The following is a 19,534-nucleotide window of genomic DNA, read 5'->3' as shown; positions in this document are numbered from 1 at the left end:
ACCCGTCGTCGTCTTTGTTACCATCCGGCGTCCAAATAGATTATCAGCCCCCACCCTCCTTGTTTCCTCCTCCTCCTCCCCCTCCTCCCCCTCTCCCCTTCGCGAGGTTCGAACGAAGAAGAAGACGACAGAACAGGACAATGTATCGGGCAACACCACGGACGTTACAAACGACACACTCCATCATCCGCAACACAATCAGCCGTTCCTCCCACGCCCACTCCCACTCCCGCTCCCGCTCCCTCTCCTTCTTCGCCCATCCGACCCCTCATGCTTCTTCTTCGCTGAGATCGTCGTCGGCGCCGTCGTCCATGTACCTCCGTCGTCTGCCTGCCGCCGTCGCCGGAAGCCTCGCCGTCGGCTACGGAGCCTGGTACCTGGGAGCAGGAGGCGCCATCAACCCGCTGGCGTACCTGACCCCCTCGACGCGGAGCTACAGCGTGCCCCCCACCGGCGGTGCCACCGGAGCTTCTTCCTCCGCCCTTCCTACCAGGACCGTTCTCGTTGTGGGAGCAGACGAGCTGCGGCAGGGTACCGTCGTCGGGGAGGGCCCCATATCCAAGGTCGTCGGCGGAGCGGGCGACGACGCGAACCGTAAGATTGTCGAGATGCTCACGCCCGAGCAGGCCACGCAGAAGCTCCGCAAGCTGGAGCAGTCGTACCTCGTCAGCAGGGGTGAAGGCGTCATCCGGTACGATCTGGTCCAGCTGCCCAGTAACGACCCCATCGAGGACGATCACGCCGAGAAGATTGTACAGGTTCCCGGGAGGTCGGCAGGGAATGCCGATAACGACTGGATGTTTTGGGGCGTGTTTGACGGCCACTCGTATGTTCCATCCTCCCACTCTCTGCTTCGCTCTGCTCTTCTGCCATGCTTTTTTCCCACTCTTCACTTCACTCCACTTCCTGCTGTCGGCTCCATATATACTAATAGTCTCTTCATCGACAGCGGCTGGACAACGTCCGCTACCCTCCGTGAGAACCTCATCAACTACGTCGCAACCGAACTAAACGAGACGCACAAAGCGGCTGCCAAGGACGGCGCCCCCACCCCGGACGCCATCGACCTAGCCATCAAGACCGGCTTCGGCCGCCTGGACGACGAGATTGTCCACAAGAGCGTCGAGAAGGTCATCAAGTCCAGCTCCAAGAACGTCGCGGCGGAGCTCCTGCAGCCGGCGCTATCCGGCTCCTGCGCCCTGCTGTCCTTTTACGACTGTCGTACCAACCTCCTCCGCGTGGCGTGCACCGGTGACTCGCGTGCCGTCCTGGGACGTCGCTCCAAGTCCGGATCGGGCAAGTGGACTGCCTCCCCGCTGTCAGATGACCAGACGGGTTCCAACCCGCGCGAGGCGGACCGCATGCGTCGCGAGCACCCGGGCGAGGAGGCCCACGTTGTGCGCAACGGCCGCGTCCTCGGCGGCCTGGAGCCCACCCGCGCCTTCGGCGACGCAGTCTACAAGTGGTCGCGCGCCACGGCTAACCAGCTCCGCGAGAAGTTCTTTGGCCGCACCCCGTCCCCCCTGCTCAAGACCCCACCCTACGTGACGGCCGAGCCGGTCATCACCACCACAAAGGTCAACCCGCAGGACGGCGACTTCCTCGTCCTGGCGACGGACGGTCTCTGGGAGATGCTCACGAATGAAGAGGTCGTCGGCCTGGTGGGCCAGTGGATCGACAGCCAAAAGGCGGCCTCCGGTTCTTCTTCCGGCTCCACCCTCGAGTCGGCATGGTCCAAGTTCTTCGGTTCCGCGCAGAAGCCGCTCCCCGTCGAGGACAGAGACGCCGCTGCCGCGTCTGGTGCGTCGGGATCCAACGGCCAGAAAACCCCCATCCGTCTTCAGCAGTGGGGTATCGATCCCAACGCCAAGGACCGCTTCGTCGTCAAGGACAAGAATGTGGCTACTCATCTTGTTCGCAATGCCCTGGGTGGCACTAATGATGAGCAGGTCTCTGCTCTACTTACACTTCCTGCCCCCTTCTCCAGGAGGTATCGGTATGTTTCTCCATCCCTTACAAGAGCAACTTCCATCATCAGAGAAGAAGAAGAAGAAGAAGAAAAATACAGAGAGCAGAAAACAGAGAAGAGCAGAACGAGAAAGAAGAAGAGCTGACGAGAGAGTATGTAGCGACGACCTAACTGTCCAAGTCATCTTCTTTGGCAACGGCGCCAAGACAGGCGATGTGGTGCTCAACCCCGAGGCCAGTGCCGACCAGACGCCCAAGGCTAAACTGTAGGGATATAGAATCATGGCGTGGGGGTTGAGCCTTGTTGTATTCTTTTCTTTTGCCTGGTTGTCTACTATGACGAGTACGGATACCGGTAGCAGTGCAAGTAGTATAAGCGGTAATGGCTCTCCATTCTGGCGGCGCTTACCTTGGAGAAGAAGAATGAGGCAACGTTGCAAGAGTGCGGGGTCGTTTATTCAGACATTGTTGTCCGTGTCGATACCGGCGGTACCGGGAGCAGACTAGAGAGCAAAGTAAGTGGTGTTTTAGCGGGCGGTACTTGTTTGGTTCTTGGCTTTGGCTTTTGCGTTCGGTTTTGGCTTGTTTTCTTTTTTTATCTTGTACAAATGCATCATGTTGTATTATTTTATAAATGCGCTGTGTATGATGCAAAAGAGACATGTCATTCCGGGGGGAAAGGGGGGTATAATATGTCATGAAGTGACGGAGATGTGCGTGCGTGTGCGTGTGTGTGTGTGTGTGTGAGCGAGAGAAGAGGGAGGGAGAGAACATGTTCACGGATTCTCCTTTGGCCAAAGTAATTTTCTCTGCTTGAGACCCCTCAGCATGGTGCAGAAGACGAGGATCCAGACGACGACGAGAGCCACCGTCATGACGATGCCGAACACGCGTATGCCGTGTGAGTCGAAGACCTTGCCCATGGCCTCTGTGGCGGTGACGAGGGCGGTGTTGGGGAAGACAAAGGACCACCACGTCATCTGGAAGGGCAGGTGGTGGCCCGGGCGAGTGTACTTCCACAGCGAGCCCACGGAGACGAGGAAGAACCACATCGACAGCCCCCACATCCACAGGGAGACGAGGAGGCTGACGACGCGGACGATCTGGATGGCGTGGGTCGGGTCGAGGGCGTCGGGGAAGGTGATGATGTCTGCCTCGTTACCGATCTGGAGGAGACCTGCTGCCGTGAAGCCGTAGGGACCGATGGCCATGAACTATCACCAATAATTTTGTTAAGGAAAAATGCAAATAAACAAAAATAAAAAGTGGAAGGGGGCAGGGGAGGGGGGAGGGGGGAGGGTGGAGAAAAAGAAGGAAAGCAAAAAGAAGAAATGAAATGAAACGAGATGAGATAAGAAAGGAAAGAAAAAAGAAGCCTACAACACCAGGACGTTGCATGTCTCGAGGCAACTTCTGCGTCATGAGACGATATAAAAAGGCGGCAGAGATCATGAAGGCAATCAGACAGCCTGTTCCCTGGGTGGTGACGGCGCAGAAGAAGACGGCTGTGTAGTTGAGAGAGACGTCGTCGGTGGACGATTGTCGGGTCGAGGCGATGAGCTGGGCGGCAAAGGGGGCGGTTAGGAGTAATGGGTAGGCGGGGAAGACCCAGGTTGGCGTCATCATGTGGATGGGGAAGATGCTGTTTTGTGTCAGAGCGGAAGGAGTCATATTCATATTATATATATATATATATATGTGTGTGTGTGTGTGTGAGAGAGAGAGAGAGAGCACTGACAGTGTTGACCATAGAGTGAGATATATGCCTGCACAGGCAATTGTGCTGAGACCGGCATAGACCCAGAACATGACTTCCATGGTCTTGGAGAGCCACGGACCGGCGGAAGGGATTCCATATGAGCAGATTCCGATGAGGATGGTGCCCATGCTAGGGAGCTGGTGAGTGTGTGTGTAGTGTGTGCGTGCGTATCATTCAAAAGTGAGCAAGGTCAAACTTACGATACAACCTATAAGAACAAGTTAGGATGGAGGGGAGACTATGAGGCAGGACGGATAGAGTAAAGGTATACCGACAAATGCTGGAGTAAACAGAGATTCGATCTGATCGGTAAAGGAGTTGGTAAAACTTCCGGGGCGGAGATAGAAGCGCATAGATATGAGGGCGCAGTTCATGAGGAATAGGCAGATGTTGAGCAGGAAGAAGAAGAGGCCGACCCCCACAAGCCAGTCCGGTTGGGAGGGTACTGATCGAGGAGTGAAGTTAGACTCTCCGCCCTCATTGAGAAATATATTGCTGGGATGGGATGGGTACATACATGAACGGATGCAATTGGCGATACCCCCTGTGGCCATGGTCTGAAAGTTGACATGTTAGCGCGTTGCGGAGAAGGACCTAGCGTATACGAGACAGCCAGAGAGAGAGGAGAGAGAGAGAGAGAGAGAGAGAGAGAGAGAGAGAGGAGAGAGAGAGGAGAGAGAGAGAAGCTAGAGCAGTGACCTCACCATTGTGAAATATGTCCACTGATAACAGGCGATGCGGTCTTTGAGGCTGACCTTGTCAGCTGCGCCCATCTTTCCAATCCGAGATACCAGTCCGTCGAGGTTTGTGCCGTTGTCGACGAGTATCTGCGACGCATGATTCACATTTGTGACGCGACGTGTCGGTCCCGGCCTCGGCGGAGTAGCAGCGACGGCAGCAGCAGCGTCGCGATTATTACTATTACTACGATATTGCCGGCCCCCCCGTCCGTCCTCCTGCTGCTGAGGTTGGTGACCTCTGTTCCGTGGCTGCGGCGATGCGAGGTCCGAGGAGGAAAAGTAGTCGACCTGACCCTCGTGCATGGGCGACTCATAACCGGCGGACTGCACGCCGTTCTGACGAGTCGGGGTGGGAGGTCGTGTTGGGAAGGGAGTGATGACGGGGGTGAAGGCTGATGATGGAGGGTTGGCACCAGCAGCCGCAGCAGCACCGCCAGCGCCAACGCCGGCGCCGGCGCCGGTACTGTCTACTACCACACGAGAGTCGGAGGGGGCCATGACGGCGCGGCGGCCGTGTCGTCGAGGAAGAAGTCCTCCCCTCTCCGGGCGAATAGGCGGGATACGCAGTACAATGGTACCAAGGTGCTGGGATCGATGTGGGCGAAGGCGATGTTGACGTAGACGAGGTGAATGACGAAGACGAATTGATGGAGGATGAGCGAGCCTAGATTGTGGAGAGGCATGGCTGTGGGGAGGGGGTGGTCAGGATGATGTATAAAAAGACGCGTATGCAAGAGAAGATGGGATTAGGCAAGAAAGAGAGAGGAGGGAGAGAGAGAGAGAGAGAAAAAAGAAAAGAAAAGGAAAGGGGACCAGAGATGATAGGACGGAACGGGACGGAGGTTGCGGAAACAGTCAAGTATTATGGCATATAGAATAAGTAAGTTTATTTTTATTTTATTTCAATGTCCCCCCTTCTTTTCTCCTTGAGAGATGTGCCATCCATAGCGCCGAGTTTGGCAATATGGAAGAGTAAGAATGGAAGAATGGAGTATCATAATAATCCTCCTTGGGGGGGGGGGAGAAGAACGGGGAGGATGGGAAAGAAGTGACGTCGTTTTCTTTGTTGGTAAACTTGGGGAACGAGATGAGTAGGCGGGAATAACCGATGAGCTGCGTGGTGGTGGGTTGTATCATCAGCGGCAATTGCAGCTGCAGTAGGAGAACATCTGCGAGTGTTTGCCATCGCAGTATAATATCACATAGCACACATAGGCCAACTAGGCTTTGCCATGCGGGAGGGCGTGCTGAAGATGGAACTTGTGAAAACCGAGCAAGGCATCAGAGAAATCTTATATCAGCACATGATGAGTACAGGTGGCCTGTCTCGAAGAATACCCGTACACACAGAGAACTGCAGTAAAGCATGCCTCTTATCAGTCCAAGTGGCAAGTGAGGAAAGTGCGGTCGGCCTTGGGGCACCTGCAATACCAATACCGTAATTTCATTACAGTAACAATGAATGTCACTATCGTAGAGCCTAGCAGCAGTGGCATTCAATGCCTAATCCTAATACCTGTAGCCTGTAGCCTGTAGCCTGCAGCCTGTAGCCTGCAGCCTGTAGGTACATGTGGCTACTGTAACTCCCACTGTCGGCTCCCACTGATGATATGTATAATCGTACTCCGTATATTATTACAGATTACACATACCTATGCCCCGCCATTCCTCCCGACTCCACCTCTTCTTCACCTGTCAGCGTATTCCCTCGCCGACCGAGGAACACGTCTACTCGTACATGTATATATATGCATGTACACCACCGCCACCGTCACCATCACCGCCACCACCCGCGCAGCCTGATATCCATCCCTCGACCTCATCACATCCTCGGCCCGCCCAAGCCGCAACATTTCCGAGCATGCCATTGCTCTCGACGGGCTCGACAGGTACAAGCTCGACAAGCTCGACAACGACAGCATAGCTCTCTCTCTCTCTCTCTCTCTCTCTCGCGCGCGCGCGCGCCTGTCCGCCCACCTCATGTCCTTCACAAACACCCCCGTGACGCGGCTGCTGGTCATCGCCGTCGTCGCCGGGTCCATACTCGCCAGCATCGTCGACGCCAAACACTACTTTTACATACTCATCGACCTGCACGTGTGGCGGTACCGTCAGCTATGGCGCCTCCTGACGTACCAGCTCTGCTATACCAACTCAGCCGAGGTGCTGTTCGCCGTCATGACACTGTACAATGTCCGCACCGTCGAGCGCATGTGGGGTTCTAGCAAGTATGCCGTATGTCTCACCTCTCCCTTTCTCTGCACATCACCCCCGACTCCCCTCTTGCTGACCTGGCACAGTCCTTTCTTGCCGTCTCCTTCCTCGTCACCTCGACGATCCCCCCGCTCGTCATGGCGGTCCTGCGTCCCCTGACGGCCGGCCTGACAAACTACATGCCCGCCGGTCCCACGCCGGTGATCTTCTCGGTCCTAGCCCAGTACCATGCCATGGTGCCCAGCATGTACAAGTACCGCATCGCCACGTCGTCGGGCAGCGTGACGCTGTCGGACAAGTCGTACCGCTACGCCGTTGCCGTGCACCTGTGCCTCCTCCAGTGGCCCGGGTCCCTGGTCGGTGCCGTCGTCGGCTGGGTGGTCGGGTACGCCTGGCGCGAGGGGCTCCTGCCCACGGCCCTGGTGCGCTGGCGCGTGCCCGGATGGGTCCTGGGACTGCGGGCGCAGAGGCATCGCGGCGAGTTCGAGGGCCTGAGGAGGCGTCTGGAGGAGGAGAACGGCGGCGGGGGGGGCGCCGTGGCTACCGGCATGCAGGGGCGGGAGCCGGACCAAGGGACCGAGAGACGGCGGACGATGGGGCAGCAGATTATGGCGCAGATTCGGGATACGTTATAGCTGGACGCGTTCACGTACGGGTACATGCACGAGTCCGACCGAGTATGATGCAGGTATGCACCTCTATTACTTCCAGGACGCTGGGGGGGGACAATGACACAAACGTCACATCCACCCATGAATGAGGCTGCGGGTAGTGACATTACCTGTAGAGACGCAACGTGTGGCGGTACGGGTACGTCATAACGCGTGATGAGGACAGTCGAGGAATTGATGGGGGCATGCATCCAATGTCGTCATGGTATCTCGGAAGAGAAGGGCAGACGGGTATGACAAGAGGCTGTCCCAGTAATAATACTGTACTGGTGGACCGTGACCGTGGTACATTGTTATAATCCACGCAAGTATTACTCCGTATTGTATACAGCCTCAAGTTGGTGGCTGTTGGTTGCTGAATAAGACTACGTTGGCTCAGAGCAAGCACATGGTCAGGGATGGGGGCTGTGGGTCGCATTGACGAGGCCCCGAATGAACAGGTCTATGCAATCATTGCGAGTACTCCTACGGGTAGCCATCGACCGTAACATCATCATCTACTATCATCCTGCTGGGAGAGAGAGGAAGCGAGTAGAGAGGCACATAGAGCCTTTCCGTCTTCCCGTGCTCAGGTCAGCATCTGTCCAGTGACGCCTCCTTTTTCTTCCCTGCAACTCAACTTGTGCTTATTACATACTTGGCTGAGTATCAAAGTATCGATAAATTACCAGCTAAGGCTAAGCCTCTCTGCCCAGTCGTAAGTTTCAAGTATCTGTACATGATCCGTACTCATATAATAGACTAGCAGAAGAATAGGTAATAATAGCAATGACATTAATGGAATTAATGGATAGTACGGAGTATCAGATGGATGGGTACATGACTCATCGTACCTGTCTCTACCTATTACAGGTAATAATCGGTGCAGTGCTACCCATCAACACTGAGCAGCCTCTGTACCTGTTCCTGTGCCTGTGCCTGACTCCCCAAGTTCTAACCGCCGATCCCACAAGCCATTGCCAGACCCTTGTCCGCTCCCCCCCTCTCCCCTCTCAATCCAGCCTCCTCGATCCCAGATCACAGAAATTACGGCACTCTGTGCCTGTTAATTTCAGATTCGAATTTTCCCCTTCCATACAGTTGTTTTCTCCTCTCGATTCTTTCTTTTCTTATTTTGACCCTTCTTTCTCTCCCTCTCGGCGACACGCATATGCGACACGACCTTCTGGTCATAAACCCCCCCCCTAACGTCTCCTGTTCCTTAGCGGCACGCGTCCTGATAGTCCATTTTACGAAATAGGGGCACTGTCTAACCACCACCCACACCCCCCCCCCCCCCGGCCCAAGTGCGCAAAACCACCACACACACCCACGCATGATCGTCTCCTCGACCCAAACAACCTCTCTCTCTTTTATGCTTGATTCTGTTTAATGCCCTTGATGAACCTGGACGCGACATAACGAACAGACGGTCTTCCCTTCTTCCTCTTCTCTCTCTCTCTCTCTCTCTAAACGTTCACGCACACGCACACACACGAACATGAACGGTCACGCTAGTCGGCCAAGCGCCGACGATTATGGCCCTCCGCCACCCTCCGCCCTCGATCCCAAGGGCAGCGTCGTCGTCGATGCGTATGAGAGAGATATCATCAATGGATTCGAGAAGGATAGGCCTCTCTACAATGCTGTAAGTCTCGGAGGTCACGGAGAGAGGGAGATTCCAGCGAATGATCGTGACGATGCTGACGCCTCCCTGCCCGTCAACCTAGGCAAACCCCGAGCGCACACAGAGTTCAGCACACGTCGACCTCAAGGACCCCATCCAGATCCATCTCCTGACCGAGACGGCCCTGTCCGACAGCAAGGAATATGAGATCCTGTCGCAGGAGGAGATTGACGGGCTCAAGAAGCAGTGTCAGCTGATAACGCAGCGCATCGAGTCCACCCGTTCCAACCTGCTCATCCAAGCCAAGTACCGCGACGCCGCCGTGTCCATGGTCCGCCTGTACTCGCCCACCCTCAAGGGTGACCAGGACGGCAACATGGCCTCCTCGGCCGAGGACGACGCCCGCCGTGAGGAGGCCGAGGCGGAGCGCGAGGCCTGCGAGAGGAAGTGCGAGGACCTGGCCGCCGAGCTGTTCCATCTGGAGAAGCGCATCATGGAGCCCAAGCGCCGCCTGCTGGAGCATACCGCCGGCGTGCTGCAGCTCACCCATCGGGGTCCCGGGAGGGGCAGGAGGGGCGGCCCCGACGGCCAGCCCGCCAACGGCGTCGTTCCGGGGAGCCCGGAGAGCATGTACACGTACAACCAGAGCCGGAACAGCCTCGACGGCCCAGACGACTTCTACACCGACGACACCAGCTTCACCGGCATCGAGCCCATCGACACCAGGGGCCCCCGCAAGAACCCGCTCGAGATCCCCCTCAAGTCGCCCAACCGCGAGAACAGCAACATGCGCGAGATGGACCGCCTGCGTGACGAGAACCGCGTCCTCATGGATGCCGTGGCCGAGATGGAGGCCAAACTCGAGGGTCTCAACGGGTCCCTGCGTGAGACCATTGTCCGCTTCAACCCGGAGGGCAACAGCGAGTTCGAGGGCCCGCCCACGGCCTCCCAGTTTGCCCTGGATCAGCTGAAGCCCGGGCAGATGCTCAGGAACCAGGTAGAGTACCTCGAGAGCGGGCTGGTGGCGGTCCAGGCCGAGCAGGAGACGCACCTAGAATCGCGGAGCCTAGGCCTAGGTCTAGGCATCGGCGGCGGCGGCGGCGGCGGCGGTTCGTCTGTAACGGAGCAGGAGCTCCAATCCCTGTGGGACGTGATACAGAACGGGTACGCCGCCATCAAGACGCAAAAGGAGGACCGGCGCCGGGCGCGGGCAGACAAGGGCCTGGAGGACGACGAGTCGGACGATGAGGGCATCGACCTGTCCGAGACGTACTCGCTGGCCAACTTCTCGTCGCGGGTGCGGTGGCTGTACCGGCAGGCGACGGTGCTCAAGGACCAGCGGGCGGTGCTGCGTCGGCAGATCAAGCAGCAGCGCGAGCTCAACAACAAGTCGGACGCCGAGAAGGACGCCGAGCTGGCGCAGAAGCAGGAGGACCTGGACCAGTCGGAGCGCGAGGTGGGCGAGGCGCAGAGGATGCTCAGCGAAGCGCTGGAGGACCTGGAGCGGGCGCGCGAGGACGCGTTGCGGGCCAACGCCGCCGCCGCGGCCGCGGCCGACGCCACAACGTCGTCATCGTCTGCCGACGCGGACAAGATGCACGCGCTCGAGGAGAAGATGGGGCTGATGCAGCGCGAGCTGGACGAGACGTCGGGCGCGAGCGAGGACATGCGGCGACGGCTAGCGCAGGTGGACGCTTCGATCGGCAACCTGAGCGGGCAGCTGGACGAGGCGCTCACGTCCCGCGACGCGGCGGCGGCCGAGGCGGAGCAGCTACGGATCGACGTGGAGAACCTCCGCGAGGAGATTGCGCAGAAGACGGAGGCTCTGCAGGCGCAGGAGAGGGAGAACGAGACGTTGAGCCTGACATGCGCGGAGCTCAAGACGGAGGTGACGCTGGCGCGGGCCGAGCTAGACAGCGCGTACGGGTCCCGAGCCGAGCGAGCCAAGGACCTGGCGGCGGCGCAGTCGCACAGCGAGGCGGACCGTCTGCGCGAGGAGCTCACGCGCACGGTCATGGACCTCGAGAAGGTGACCAAGGAGACGATCGCATCGGAGCGCGAGAGGCTCGACATCGAGGTCAAGCTCGACGACGCCCTGGCTGCCAGGTCCGAGCTGCAGGCCGATCTGGCCTCGCTGCGGGAGCGGCTGGACGAAGAGGTGACCAGGTCCCGCGACAAGATCGCCCAGCTGCAGGAGCAGCTCGACACGGAGAAGCTGCACGCCGGTCGGGGCGGCACCGGCAGACCGGGTGCCGGTGCGGCCGTGCTGAGCGAACAGTTTAGAGCGCATATGCGTGAGGAGAGGAAGAAGTATCAAGAGGATATGAAGGTTAGTTTTTTCCCCTCATGGCTTTCTACTCCCCCCCCCCCCCTTTTTTTTTTCCCCTTATCATTCCTTCGACTTCTTCATCACTCCCTCCTCAACTTTTTTTTACTATTCTTTCTTCTTGCCACCCCCCTCCCCCCCCGTTTCCCCATCTTTCCTAAGTACAGTACTAACAAAACATAGGAGGAACGGGCTCGTTACAGAAAACTAGAAGAGGAACTCGGTCGTATCAGACGCGCTCAAGGACCGGGTAAGAGTCCTCTTAGTCCGAGGGTACCTCTTAGTCCAGCACCTCTGAGTCCGAGGGTTTAGTGACGCTTAAGGACCACTCGACTGTTTTTTTCTTTCTTCTTTCTTCTTCCTCTTCATATATTCTCCCGTGTCTTTTTTCTTTTTTTTCTGAAAGTCTTCACCCTCTGGGTCTATATATATATATATATATCTTCTCTTCTTGTATGCATATTAGATATTGGAGTTTTTTTAGATGGGTACGGGACAGTACATCATGTCAAATCAATTTTTGCTTTTTTTTCTCTTCCTTTTTTTGTTTTTTTATCCTTTCCTTCCCCTATCCAAATCTGTGTCACTGTAGTTGATGTCAATGTAGTAGTAGATGATGACAGAAATGGGGAGATAGACAGAATAATATCCGGCATGACGGTGTAACCCTCGATCGAACAAGCAGGAATTCAAGTTCACGGAACAAATCAAACTGGCACTCACACACGGACGGACGATGACAGGTGAAGACGAATGCATCGCAAGGCGCGTCGAATAAGCTTCTCTCATCACGGCATCAAAGTCTTATCGGCACTAATGATCAAACGTAGTCTCGGGAGCACTTTCAACTCCTGGATGTCGATGAATCACAGCATTCACAGAACTTTGACATCCAAGGAATAATTCGAGAGAAATACAGCCATTCACATGTTTCACAGAACAAGACAAAACACACGCACTGCAGAGACTGCAGAGCAAAACGCTTTCTATATGTAAACAGGTAACCCTGTGGAGAATATCTAAAATACACCAAAACACCATGACGAGAGAAGTAGAAAAAAAAGCAAATATGTACTCCTCCAATTCTCAACCCGTTTTTTTTTCCGAMAGGAAAGGAAAAAAAAAAAAAAAAAAAAARWAAAAAAWACCCAAGTGAACGACTGAGCAAAGTTAAGAGACGAAGAGTAGAAGAAATTCTAAAACCAAAATGATAAAAATTGAACCGATTGTAACCAATTGTTGAAAACAAGAAAAAAACGCCTTAATTGTAAATGCATAGCAACAGAAAAAGAGACCAGAGTGAAAAATTAAGAGGAGAAAAGAATTTCCTCATATAAAAAGATGAGACTTTTTTTTCCTGGAGGAAAAACGATGTTGTAGTCCGTAATGTAACGTTAAGTCGGGTATTATAAAAAAGGTATATATGTTCGAACAGTGTTTTTGAGAGGGAAAAGAAGGGTAGGGGATAAAAGGACGAGTAAGATAGAAAGGGCGGGGGAGGGAAGAAACTTATAGTTCTGAATCACAATCACTCATACGCAAGACCTGCCCACACCCTCCAGTGCAGAATGCCCACATGAGCCAACCGGGTGACCATGTCGTCGACGGCGGCCTCGTCGTGGCCCTCGCGCAGACACTCGTAAAAGTCCCTCGGGTTCTGGGACCCGGGACGAAGCCTGCGCTCCGACACGGCGGTGAAGAGGCCCAGTCCCGACAGGCCCTTGAACTCGCGTACGCGGGCGCTCAGCTGGTCGACCAGGCGGGCCTGCAGCGTCTGCTGGGCCTGCAGGAAGGGTTCCGAGTGCACCTGGCACAGCGAGGCCGCCAACTTCTCCTCCAGGAACGGGAGCATGTCCGACGGTGCGTCGGTGTAGCGGAAGATCTGGACGGCCATGGCGGGCGCCACGGCGGCCCAGCGCTCAGCCTGGTCGGCCGCCGGGGCGGCGGTGTACAGGAGGTCGACGAGCGAGGCGTACAGGCTGCTGGCCTTGTTGGTCCGCTCGGCCGGATCCGTCGCCAGGAGGTACGACGGCACCGAGGTCGGCGCCGCCGGCGTGGCCCCCACCACTATCGACGTGCGCGGCGACGGCGACGTGTCGGACCCGGAGCAGCAGCTCAGCACCAGGCTCGAAGGGCGCGAGTTGGGCGCAGACGACACGTTGTTGAAGCTGAGCGTCCGGGACGAATGGCTGTCGTCGTCGTCCATATCGCTGCCGCTGCTGCTGCCGCTGCCGCTGCCGCTGCCGTTGCTGTTGCTGTTGAGCCAGGAGGCGGCGGCGGCCGAGGGGCTGACGGAGCGGGAGAGGCTCTCGAGGTCGTGGTACAGGCGCATGCAGATGTCCAGATTGACGGTGTCGAGCATGTCCATACGGAGCTTCATCAGGCGCTCGTGGTCGTTCTGTAGCGTCTCGGGCAGCATGGTGCCGGCCGAGGACGGCTGGATGAGGCGCGAGAGGGCCTCGAACAGGACCGACATGTCGCCGAAGCCCCGCGGGGGGAGGTGGCCGAACTCAATCTTGGCGCGGCCGTACCACCGTCTCGACGCGTCAATCGTCATGCGGCCCGACTCGACCTTACGGCTGAGGAAGCGCTGCTCAAAGTGCACCGTGTCCTGAATCAGGATCGGTCGCCAGCAGCGGATCTGGTGGTTGGCCACGTCGAGCTTCATGTGTTCCAGCACGTTGAGCAGCTCGCGCAGGCCCATGACCAGCTTGTCTAGGTTGCTCTCCTGATTACCCGTCTTGATCAGGCTGAGCATGTTCTCGACCTCCTCGTCGCGCATGGGCGCGCAGTGCGACTTGAGCACCCCCGATAGCCACTCGGCCAGCTTCTCCAGATCTAGCACTCCCTTGTAGAACTGCTGCATCAGTAGGGGCACGTTGAGGCCATCGTCCAGAAACTGGCGGTCGCGCTGCGGCACGAGCGTCTCGAGAATCTCCTTGGCCGTCTTGAGCAGCACCGGTAGGCACCACCCCTCGGCGTCACCCACCTGGGCGGAAAAGGCCTCGGGATTCGTGATGAAGGTCTCTAGCTGGTTGCGCAGCGTGCGCCAGAACGAGTCAGACCGCTGCTGCTTGCGACGGTTCTTGCCGCCCTCAACATTAGGGCGGAAATGGAGCTCAGGGTTGAAGTTGATGTCGTGGCGCAGCTTGTGGTTGTGGATGATCTTGGAGAGGTCGAGCTCGCTCAAGGTACTCTTGGTGATGGGAGGATCCAGGGACATGCGCGCAGAATGAGGTACGCTACCGCTGCTGCTCATGGTCCTGTGGTGGTGGTGGTGGTGGTGGTGGTGATGTGTGCTGCTGCTGCCGTTGCCGCCACTGATCATCTTGCTGGGGGCGGGGGTGGTCGGTGTCGGTGTGGATGTGGGGGAGGGTCCAGAGACGGACTGGAGGGCCGGTTGGGCAGCGTCGCATCGTCGCGGCGATAGTTGCGAGGCTGTCATCTCGTCATCCTCATTCTGTTGCGGTTGTCTTTGCGACTCGGCCTCTTGCCTGGCGTCGGCGTCGCCACCGCTGACCGAGGCGTTTTTTCTCGAGTGCTCCATGGGGAGCCCGGAATTCTGTTGTTCGGGACCCATACTATGTACTCTGGGTTTTTGTTCTCTCCTTCTTTCCAACCTCTCTCAATTCCTCAAGATTTGGGGGAGGGGGGCTATAGTCCAGCCAGTTGGTCGGGGTGTTTCGGTGTAGTCGGTTGTATGGCCGGGGAGAACGAATATGTATAAATGTATGTATATATATATATATATATATATATATACAAGTCAGGGCTACAAGAGGAAATGACTGTCAGTTTAGTGGCTGCGATTTGATGAATGATATCATCGGTAAGGAGGCGAGAAATTGGGAGTATTGAAGCTTCCGATAGGGTTGCCAATAGCCGGAACCGCCGTTGAGATATACGGAGAGTGGCGAGGCAACTTTGAGAACGAACAGAATAAGGGCTCCGCTGTGACGGGTAACTGTAGCCATGGAAGGGGGGAACCACCAAGCATCGACGCCTAATGGGTTGGACATGGGGATATAGAAGGGGCAGCCGTAGGGCTCCGACGAGTGGGAAAAAACCAAGGGCGGCATACTACATACATGATATGCGCGTGTGTGTGGTCGGGCAGTATCGGCGGAATTTTGTACGTCGAAGTCTTCTCGTTTTTTCTTATTTGGTCTTTTGGCGGTGAGTTGTTGGTCTGCTGGCTGGGCTGCAGGAGGGAGAAGAGAGAAGACGTGGATTTGCAGGACAAGTGCAGTCAGGCAGACCGGGCAAGCGACAGCGATGACGACGACGATGTTGTCGAAAATAAGCGAGGGCCGAGGGTATTCAAGGACAATAGGTTTGCTTGAAGTCGAAGGGGGGGAGGGACAGATTTCGCGGTGGTCGTTGTCGGCTGTCGTCGTTTGTATGTCGTAGGGTGACGATGTTGTGATGAGAAGGGGGGGGGGAGGGTGAGAGAGGAAACAGGTCAGGAAGCCTCAGAGAAGAAGAGGGAGAGGAAGGTGAAAAGAAGAATCGAAGAAAAGGGTGTTGTGTTGTTTTTGGTGAGAGATAGGAAAAGGAAATAAAAAAAAGAGCGAGAGAATGTTGTCTGTTCTAAAAAAGTGAAACAAAATCTCAGGTAATAGGAAAATCGAACCAAAAGGAACGAACCGAGGATGGGGGACGGGGGCGACAAGAATAATAAGCATCTGCAATTCTTCTCTTCCTTTGGGGTGGAGGGGGGGGGGGGGGGGGGGTGAAGGAGGAAAATGGAGAGAGGGAGAGTGAGAGCGAGAGAAAGAGATAGAGAAGGAGATGTCTAAGAGAAAAAAAGGGAGGGGAGTGAGGGTGTGAAAAGAGAAAGTACAATCGGCAGGTGGTATGTAGGGGAAGGATAGGGGGGGTGCGTCTATCAGTTGAGTTATAGTAGCAGCGACTCCGTTCTAGTATATGGAGTAGTATGTAGTAGTAGGTCTCTCTCCCTGTACGATACTAGGTGGAAGTAACATGTACGAGTATGCGTACGAGTATGTGTGTGATGGGTATGTATATGTATACCCTCTTATAGTTCTTCGCAAGCATTATCATCACTGGTGCGATGTAATCTGTACATATTCTGGAACCGCGACACCAGTTCTTGGTAGCAGAGCCCACCGGTGCTAGCCTCTACGTATTACGAGTACGGAGCCGGACCCATCACCTACGGACAGCGTCCGTCGGTTCTTCTCCTTGTTAGCCGTGCCCGTGGCTTCGTACTCGCGGCTATATTAGTGGTAGCAGCTCCGGTCGTATGCGAACACCTGACTCTTTCCCATCCTCTGTTTCCAGTCTAGCTCAGGTTGGCGTCGTACCGCTCTGGATATGGCGAAATCCGTAGCATATACGAGTAACAGGATACAGAGGACGACGGTGGAAGAAGAGAGAAGAGCCGGCTTGACCTATTACTTTGAAAAGAAAAAAGTCTATACGAGGTTTGCAGGACATGAGTAATGCACTCGTACGCGCCGCACCGCACCGCACGTACGCGATGCCAATCACGCCCTGGTAGACTGTAGTACGTTGATGGTTGAATACGAAGCTTGTACGAGTACGCGGGACGCGATACCTCACCACACCCAGCTGCCAAGGTGGGAGCAATCATCATGCTCCGTCCCCGTACAGTCGAAAGAAGGAGGAGAATGGCTCGGCGCGGTGGTGCAGGTGTCCGGGACTAGGCAGGAGTAGGTGATGCGTGCAGCACCATCAGATGCGACGGTAGTCCTCGCCAATGCAAGAGGAGGAGAAGAAGAGGAGGAGGAGGAAGAGGAGGAGGAGGAGCTGGACAATGCATGCATCATCGATACGGGAGAGAGGGAGGGATGATACTCAATATATGCCGTCATGCTGATATGCTGCTACGAAGTAATAATATATCGGCACGCAGAGCTTTGGTGGTTGTGTACAGATTACGTGTAGTAATATATTAACATCGCTCTCTGCATTTCGAATGTACATCTTTTGCAATCAGCAATTCCTCGACGTGGCAATAAGGCTCGCTTCGCTCATACTGCGAACTCTGCGGAGGGGGTGGCGCGAAGGCGAAGGAGGTAAAGTGGAGGTGTGTGTGTATATTACTGTTCCCACGTACCCGCTGAGAAGCTTGCGCCCTCCTGGAGCAGAGCTTTGATCCATGAAAATCCCAGCGACAAGTCCCTTGCATCATCTCAGCCCCCGTTCTTCTCAACCCAACCCAAACCACCCCCCCCCCCCCCCCCCCCCCCCCCCCCCCCCCCCCCCCCCCCCCCCCCCCCCCTTTCCCCCCCAAGGAAAGCAGGGGGGCGGCTTCCTTGGTCCTGGTCCCTGGGAGTGATGGCATGGCGCAGGATCTGTGATTATATTCTTACTCCGTACAGTGTCCATCATGTAATACGTTCAATGTATTAATATTATGTCTTCCCCCCTTCCCCCCCTTCCCAGCCCCTTCCCCTTCCCCTTCCCCTTTCCCTTCCCCCAATGCCCATTGTTTGTTTATTTTGAAGCCATTGACGACGGCATTCTACCCTTTCTGTTTGTTTGGGGGGGAGGGGGGAAGGGTTGAAGAAGGGTTGAAGGGGTTTGAAAATAACATATACTTTCAACACGATCAATATTGCAAGATACGGAAATGGTTACTGTCGAATTCCTTGTCAATTTTATCTCTCCTTCTTTGCATGTGGAACCCCACAACTTGCTCTTTCAAGAATAAAAAAATTAAACCAAAATAAAAAAGTGAGGCAATCTGCGTCCTTGTTCCAATGCGAAAAGCCGCGTTCCAGCAGACGAGTCAGGACGGGAATCTCAGTCCTGATCCAAGCTATGTTTTCCTTGCGAATGCGCACACAGACTTCGCGCGTGTACGATACGCAGAGCTGGTAACCGTCGTCGTATCTGTACGAGTAATACTCCGTACCCGTAGTAATAACAGAGAGGGGAGGAGAGTAGACGGTGGCAAGCATCCCCGACGTGCATCGATACTCGCAGATGCTTCATTTCCTTGTCATCATGTACCTGCAGTGTTCTATCATCTTAGTCTTCTCATCCATCTTCCAACTCTCCGTTCATCACCCCTACCCTCTTGCCTGCGTGAACATGGAGACTTTATCGATGTGACTCTATAGACGACACACGCACACGGCATGTTGTCTCGCGATCTAGCAATTCGACAGACAAAAAGCATATCTCGAGCCAAGGGAGTCATAATTGAGCAAGGCAAGGCAAGCCGCTGTGTGTGTGTGCATGTGTGTGTGTGCGTGTTTGTGTGTGTGTGTGTGTGTGTGGGGGCGAAGGGGGGGGGGGGGCGAAGGGGGGAAGAGGGTGTGATTGGTTAGACCGCACCCGTCCTTCATTGACACCTCTCACGTGGTTATGCTCCGTAAGTGGATAGCCATGCATGTTTGTGCCTGTCTGTACTGCTAGCCTCGGTAGCCACTTGCTCCCTGCTGTTAGGGAGAATGGGAGAGAGGGCTGACGAATATTATCTGATGGGGGTGGTAACCTCGCGGCGCCGAGTTAGCGGTGCTGATTCTTGCGTGGTGTTTTCCTCGATATTGTGTTGTGGTCCCCCCACCCCTTTTTTTTTTTTTTTCCTCTTCTTTCTCCACGAGTATCGTACAAAAGTTGGGGGGGGTAATCGTTGGTCTCGTACTCGCAACTGGTGCGGACCGGAGGACAGACACATTAACCGCGGAACACTATCAATACCGGTGGCAACTACGAGTACTTTGGGCACGATGAATGAGTTGAGAATCTTGTCCTTACGTGGGGGGGGGTTCGGTAGATTCAAATCATGACATGTGCTATAAATCCAGATTCTCTCTCTTGACCGTTCCTCGTTGGCCGTTATTCCCGATCGTTTTGTCCCTATCAAATAAGTAATACTCTCCCTCCTTTTCCCCAGCAGAGTCAGCAGCGCCCCTCATCATCGTCATAATACATTGGCGCAGCTGCACGCACACATGAGAACTTTCTCTTCTCTTCTTCTTCTTCTCGGGAGAGTGAGACGACGTGATAACATCTCTATGCTGTGGTGACGTCGTGATCCTAACAACTCCGTACCCGTAACAGGTCATGTGGCCTCCGTGCATGTAGCTTAGCAAATGCGTGGCAAGAAGTCATGACTCTCATACATATATACTCATGTACTCGTACCCAGAAGACAAAAAAAAATTAGATACAAAATAAAATACAAAGAAGGGGAGAGGGGGCTTGGTCATTGCCACAGGGTACATGCACGGCTTTGTCACGATATGTTAAATT

At 55.4% G+C, this 19,534-nt stretch overlaps 5 protein-coding genes across 5 annotated transcripts; 3 read left to right on the top strand and 2 right to left on the bottom strand.

The window, feature by feature from the left end:
• Positions 1–140: 140 nt before the first annotated feature.
• On the top strand, positions 141–2,238 carry GMORB2_0154 (uncharacterized protein; the record flags this gene model as incomplete). The annotated part of the gene is made up of 2 exons (XM_035462140.1): positions 141–1,996; positions 2,130–2,238. The coding sequence occupies 2 exons, from the start codon at positions 141–143 to the stop codon at positions 2,236–2,238; spliced, it is 1,965 nt and encodes a 654-aa protein (XP_035325070.1).
• A 188-nt stretch (positions 2,239–2,426) lies between these two features.
• On the bottom strand, positions 2,427–5,150 carry GMORB2_0153 (Pfam:C4dic mal tran; the record flags this gene model as incomplete). Its single annotated transcript, XM_035462139.1, has 7 exons — positions 2,427–2,471; positions 2,811–3,182; positions 3,349–3,528; positions 3,769–3,864; positions 4,003–4,284; positions 4,432–4,930; positions 4,969–5,150. The coding sequence occupies 7 exons, from the start codon at positions 5,148–5,150 to the stop codon at positions 2,427–2,429; spliced, it is 1,656 nt and encodes a 551-aa protein (XP_035325069.1).
• Positions 5,151–6,447: 1,297 nt separating this feature from the next.
• On the top strand, positions 6,448–7,316 carry GMORB2_0152 (Eukaryotic integral membrane protein (DUF1751); the record flags this gene model as incomplete). Its single annotated transcript, XM_035462138.1, has 2 exons — positions 6,448–6,702; positions 6,768–7,316. 2 exons carry the CDS (start codon positions 6,448–6,450, stop codon positions 7,314–7,316), a joined length of 804 nt encoding a protein of 267 aa, XP_035325068.1.
• Positions 7,317–8,907: 1,591 nt separating this feature from the next.
• GMORB2_0151 (involucrin repeat protein) lies at positions 8,908–11,533 on the top strand (the record flags this gene model as incomplete). The annotated part of the gene is made up of 3 exons (XM_035462137.1): positions 8,908–8,979; positions 9,062–11,287; positions 11,468–11,533. Coding segments are annotated over 3 exons (2,364 nt in total), but the record flags the coding sequence as incomplete, so codon positions are not given.
• Positions 11,534–12,812: 1,279 nt separating this feature from the next.
• Positions 12,813–14,864, bottom strand: GMORB2_0150 (T-complex protein 11; the record flags this gene model as incomplete). Its single annotated transcript, XM_035462136.1, has 1 exon — positions 12,813–14,864. One exon carries the CDS (start codon positions 14,862–14,864, stop codon positions 12,813–12,815), a length of 2,052 nt encoding a protein of 683 aa, XP_035325066.1.
• Positions 14,865–19,534: the final 4,670 nt, after the last annotated feature.

Source organism: Geosmithia morbida (genome assembly GCF_012550715.1).
Source record: "Geosmithia morbida isolate 1262 chromosome Unknown scaffold_0, whole genome shotgun sequence".
In the NCBI taxonomy this organism is placed as follows: Eukaryota; Fungi; Ascomycota; class Sordariomycetes; order Hypocreales; family Bionectriaceae; genus Geosmithia; species Geosmithia morbida.
The sequence above is the reverse complement of the archived record's forward strand: the minus strand, read 5'-3'. Positions and strand labels throughout refer to the sequence as shown.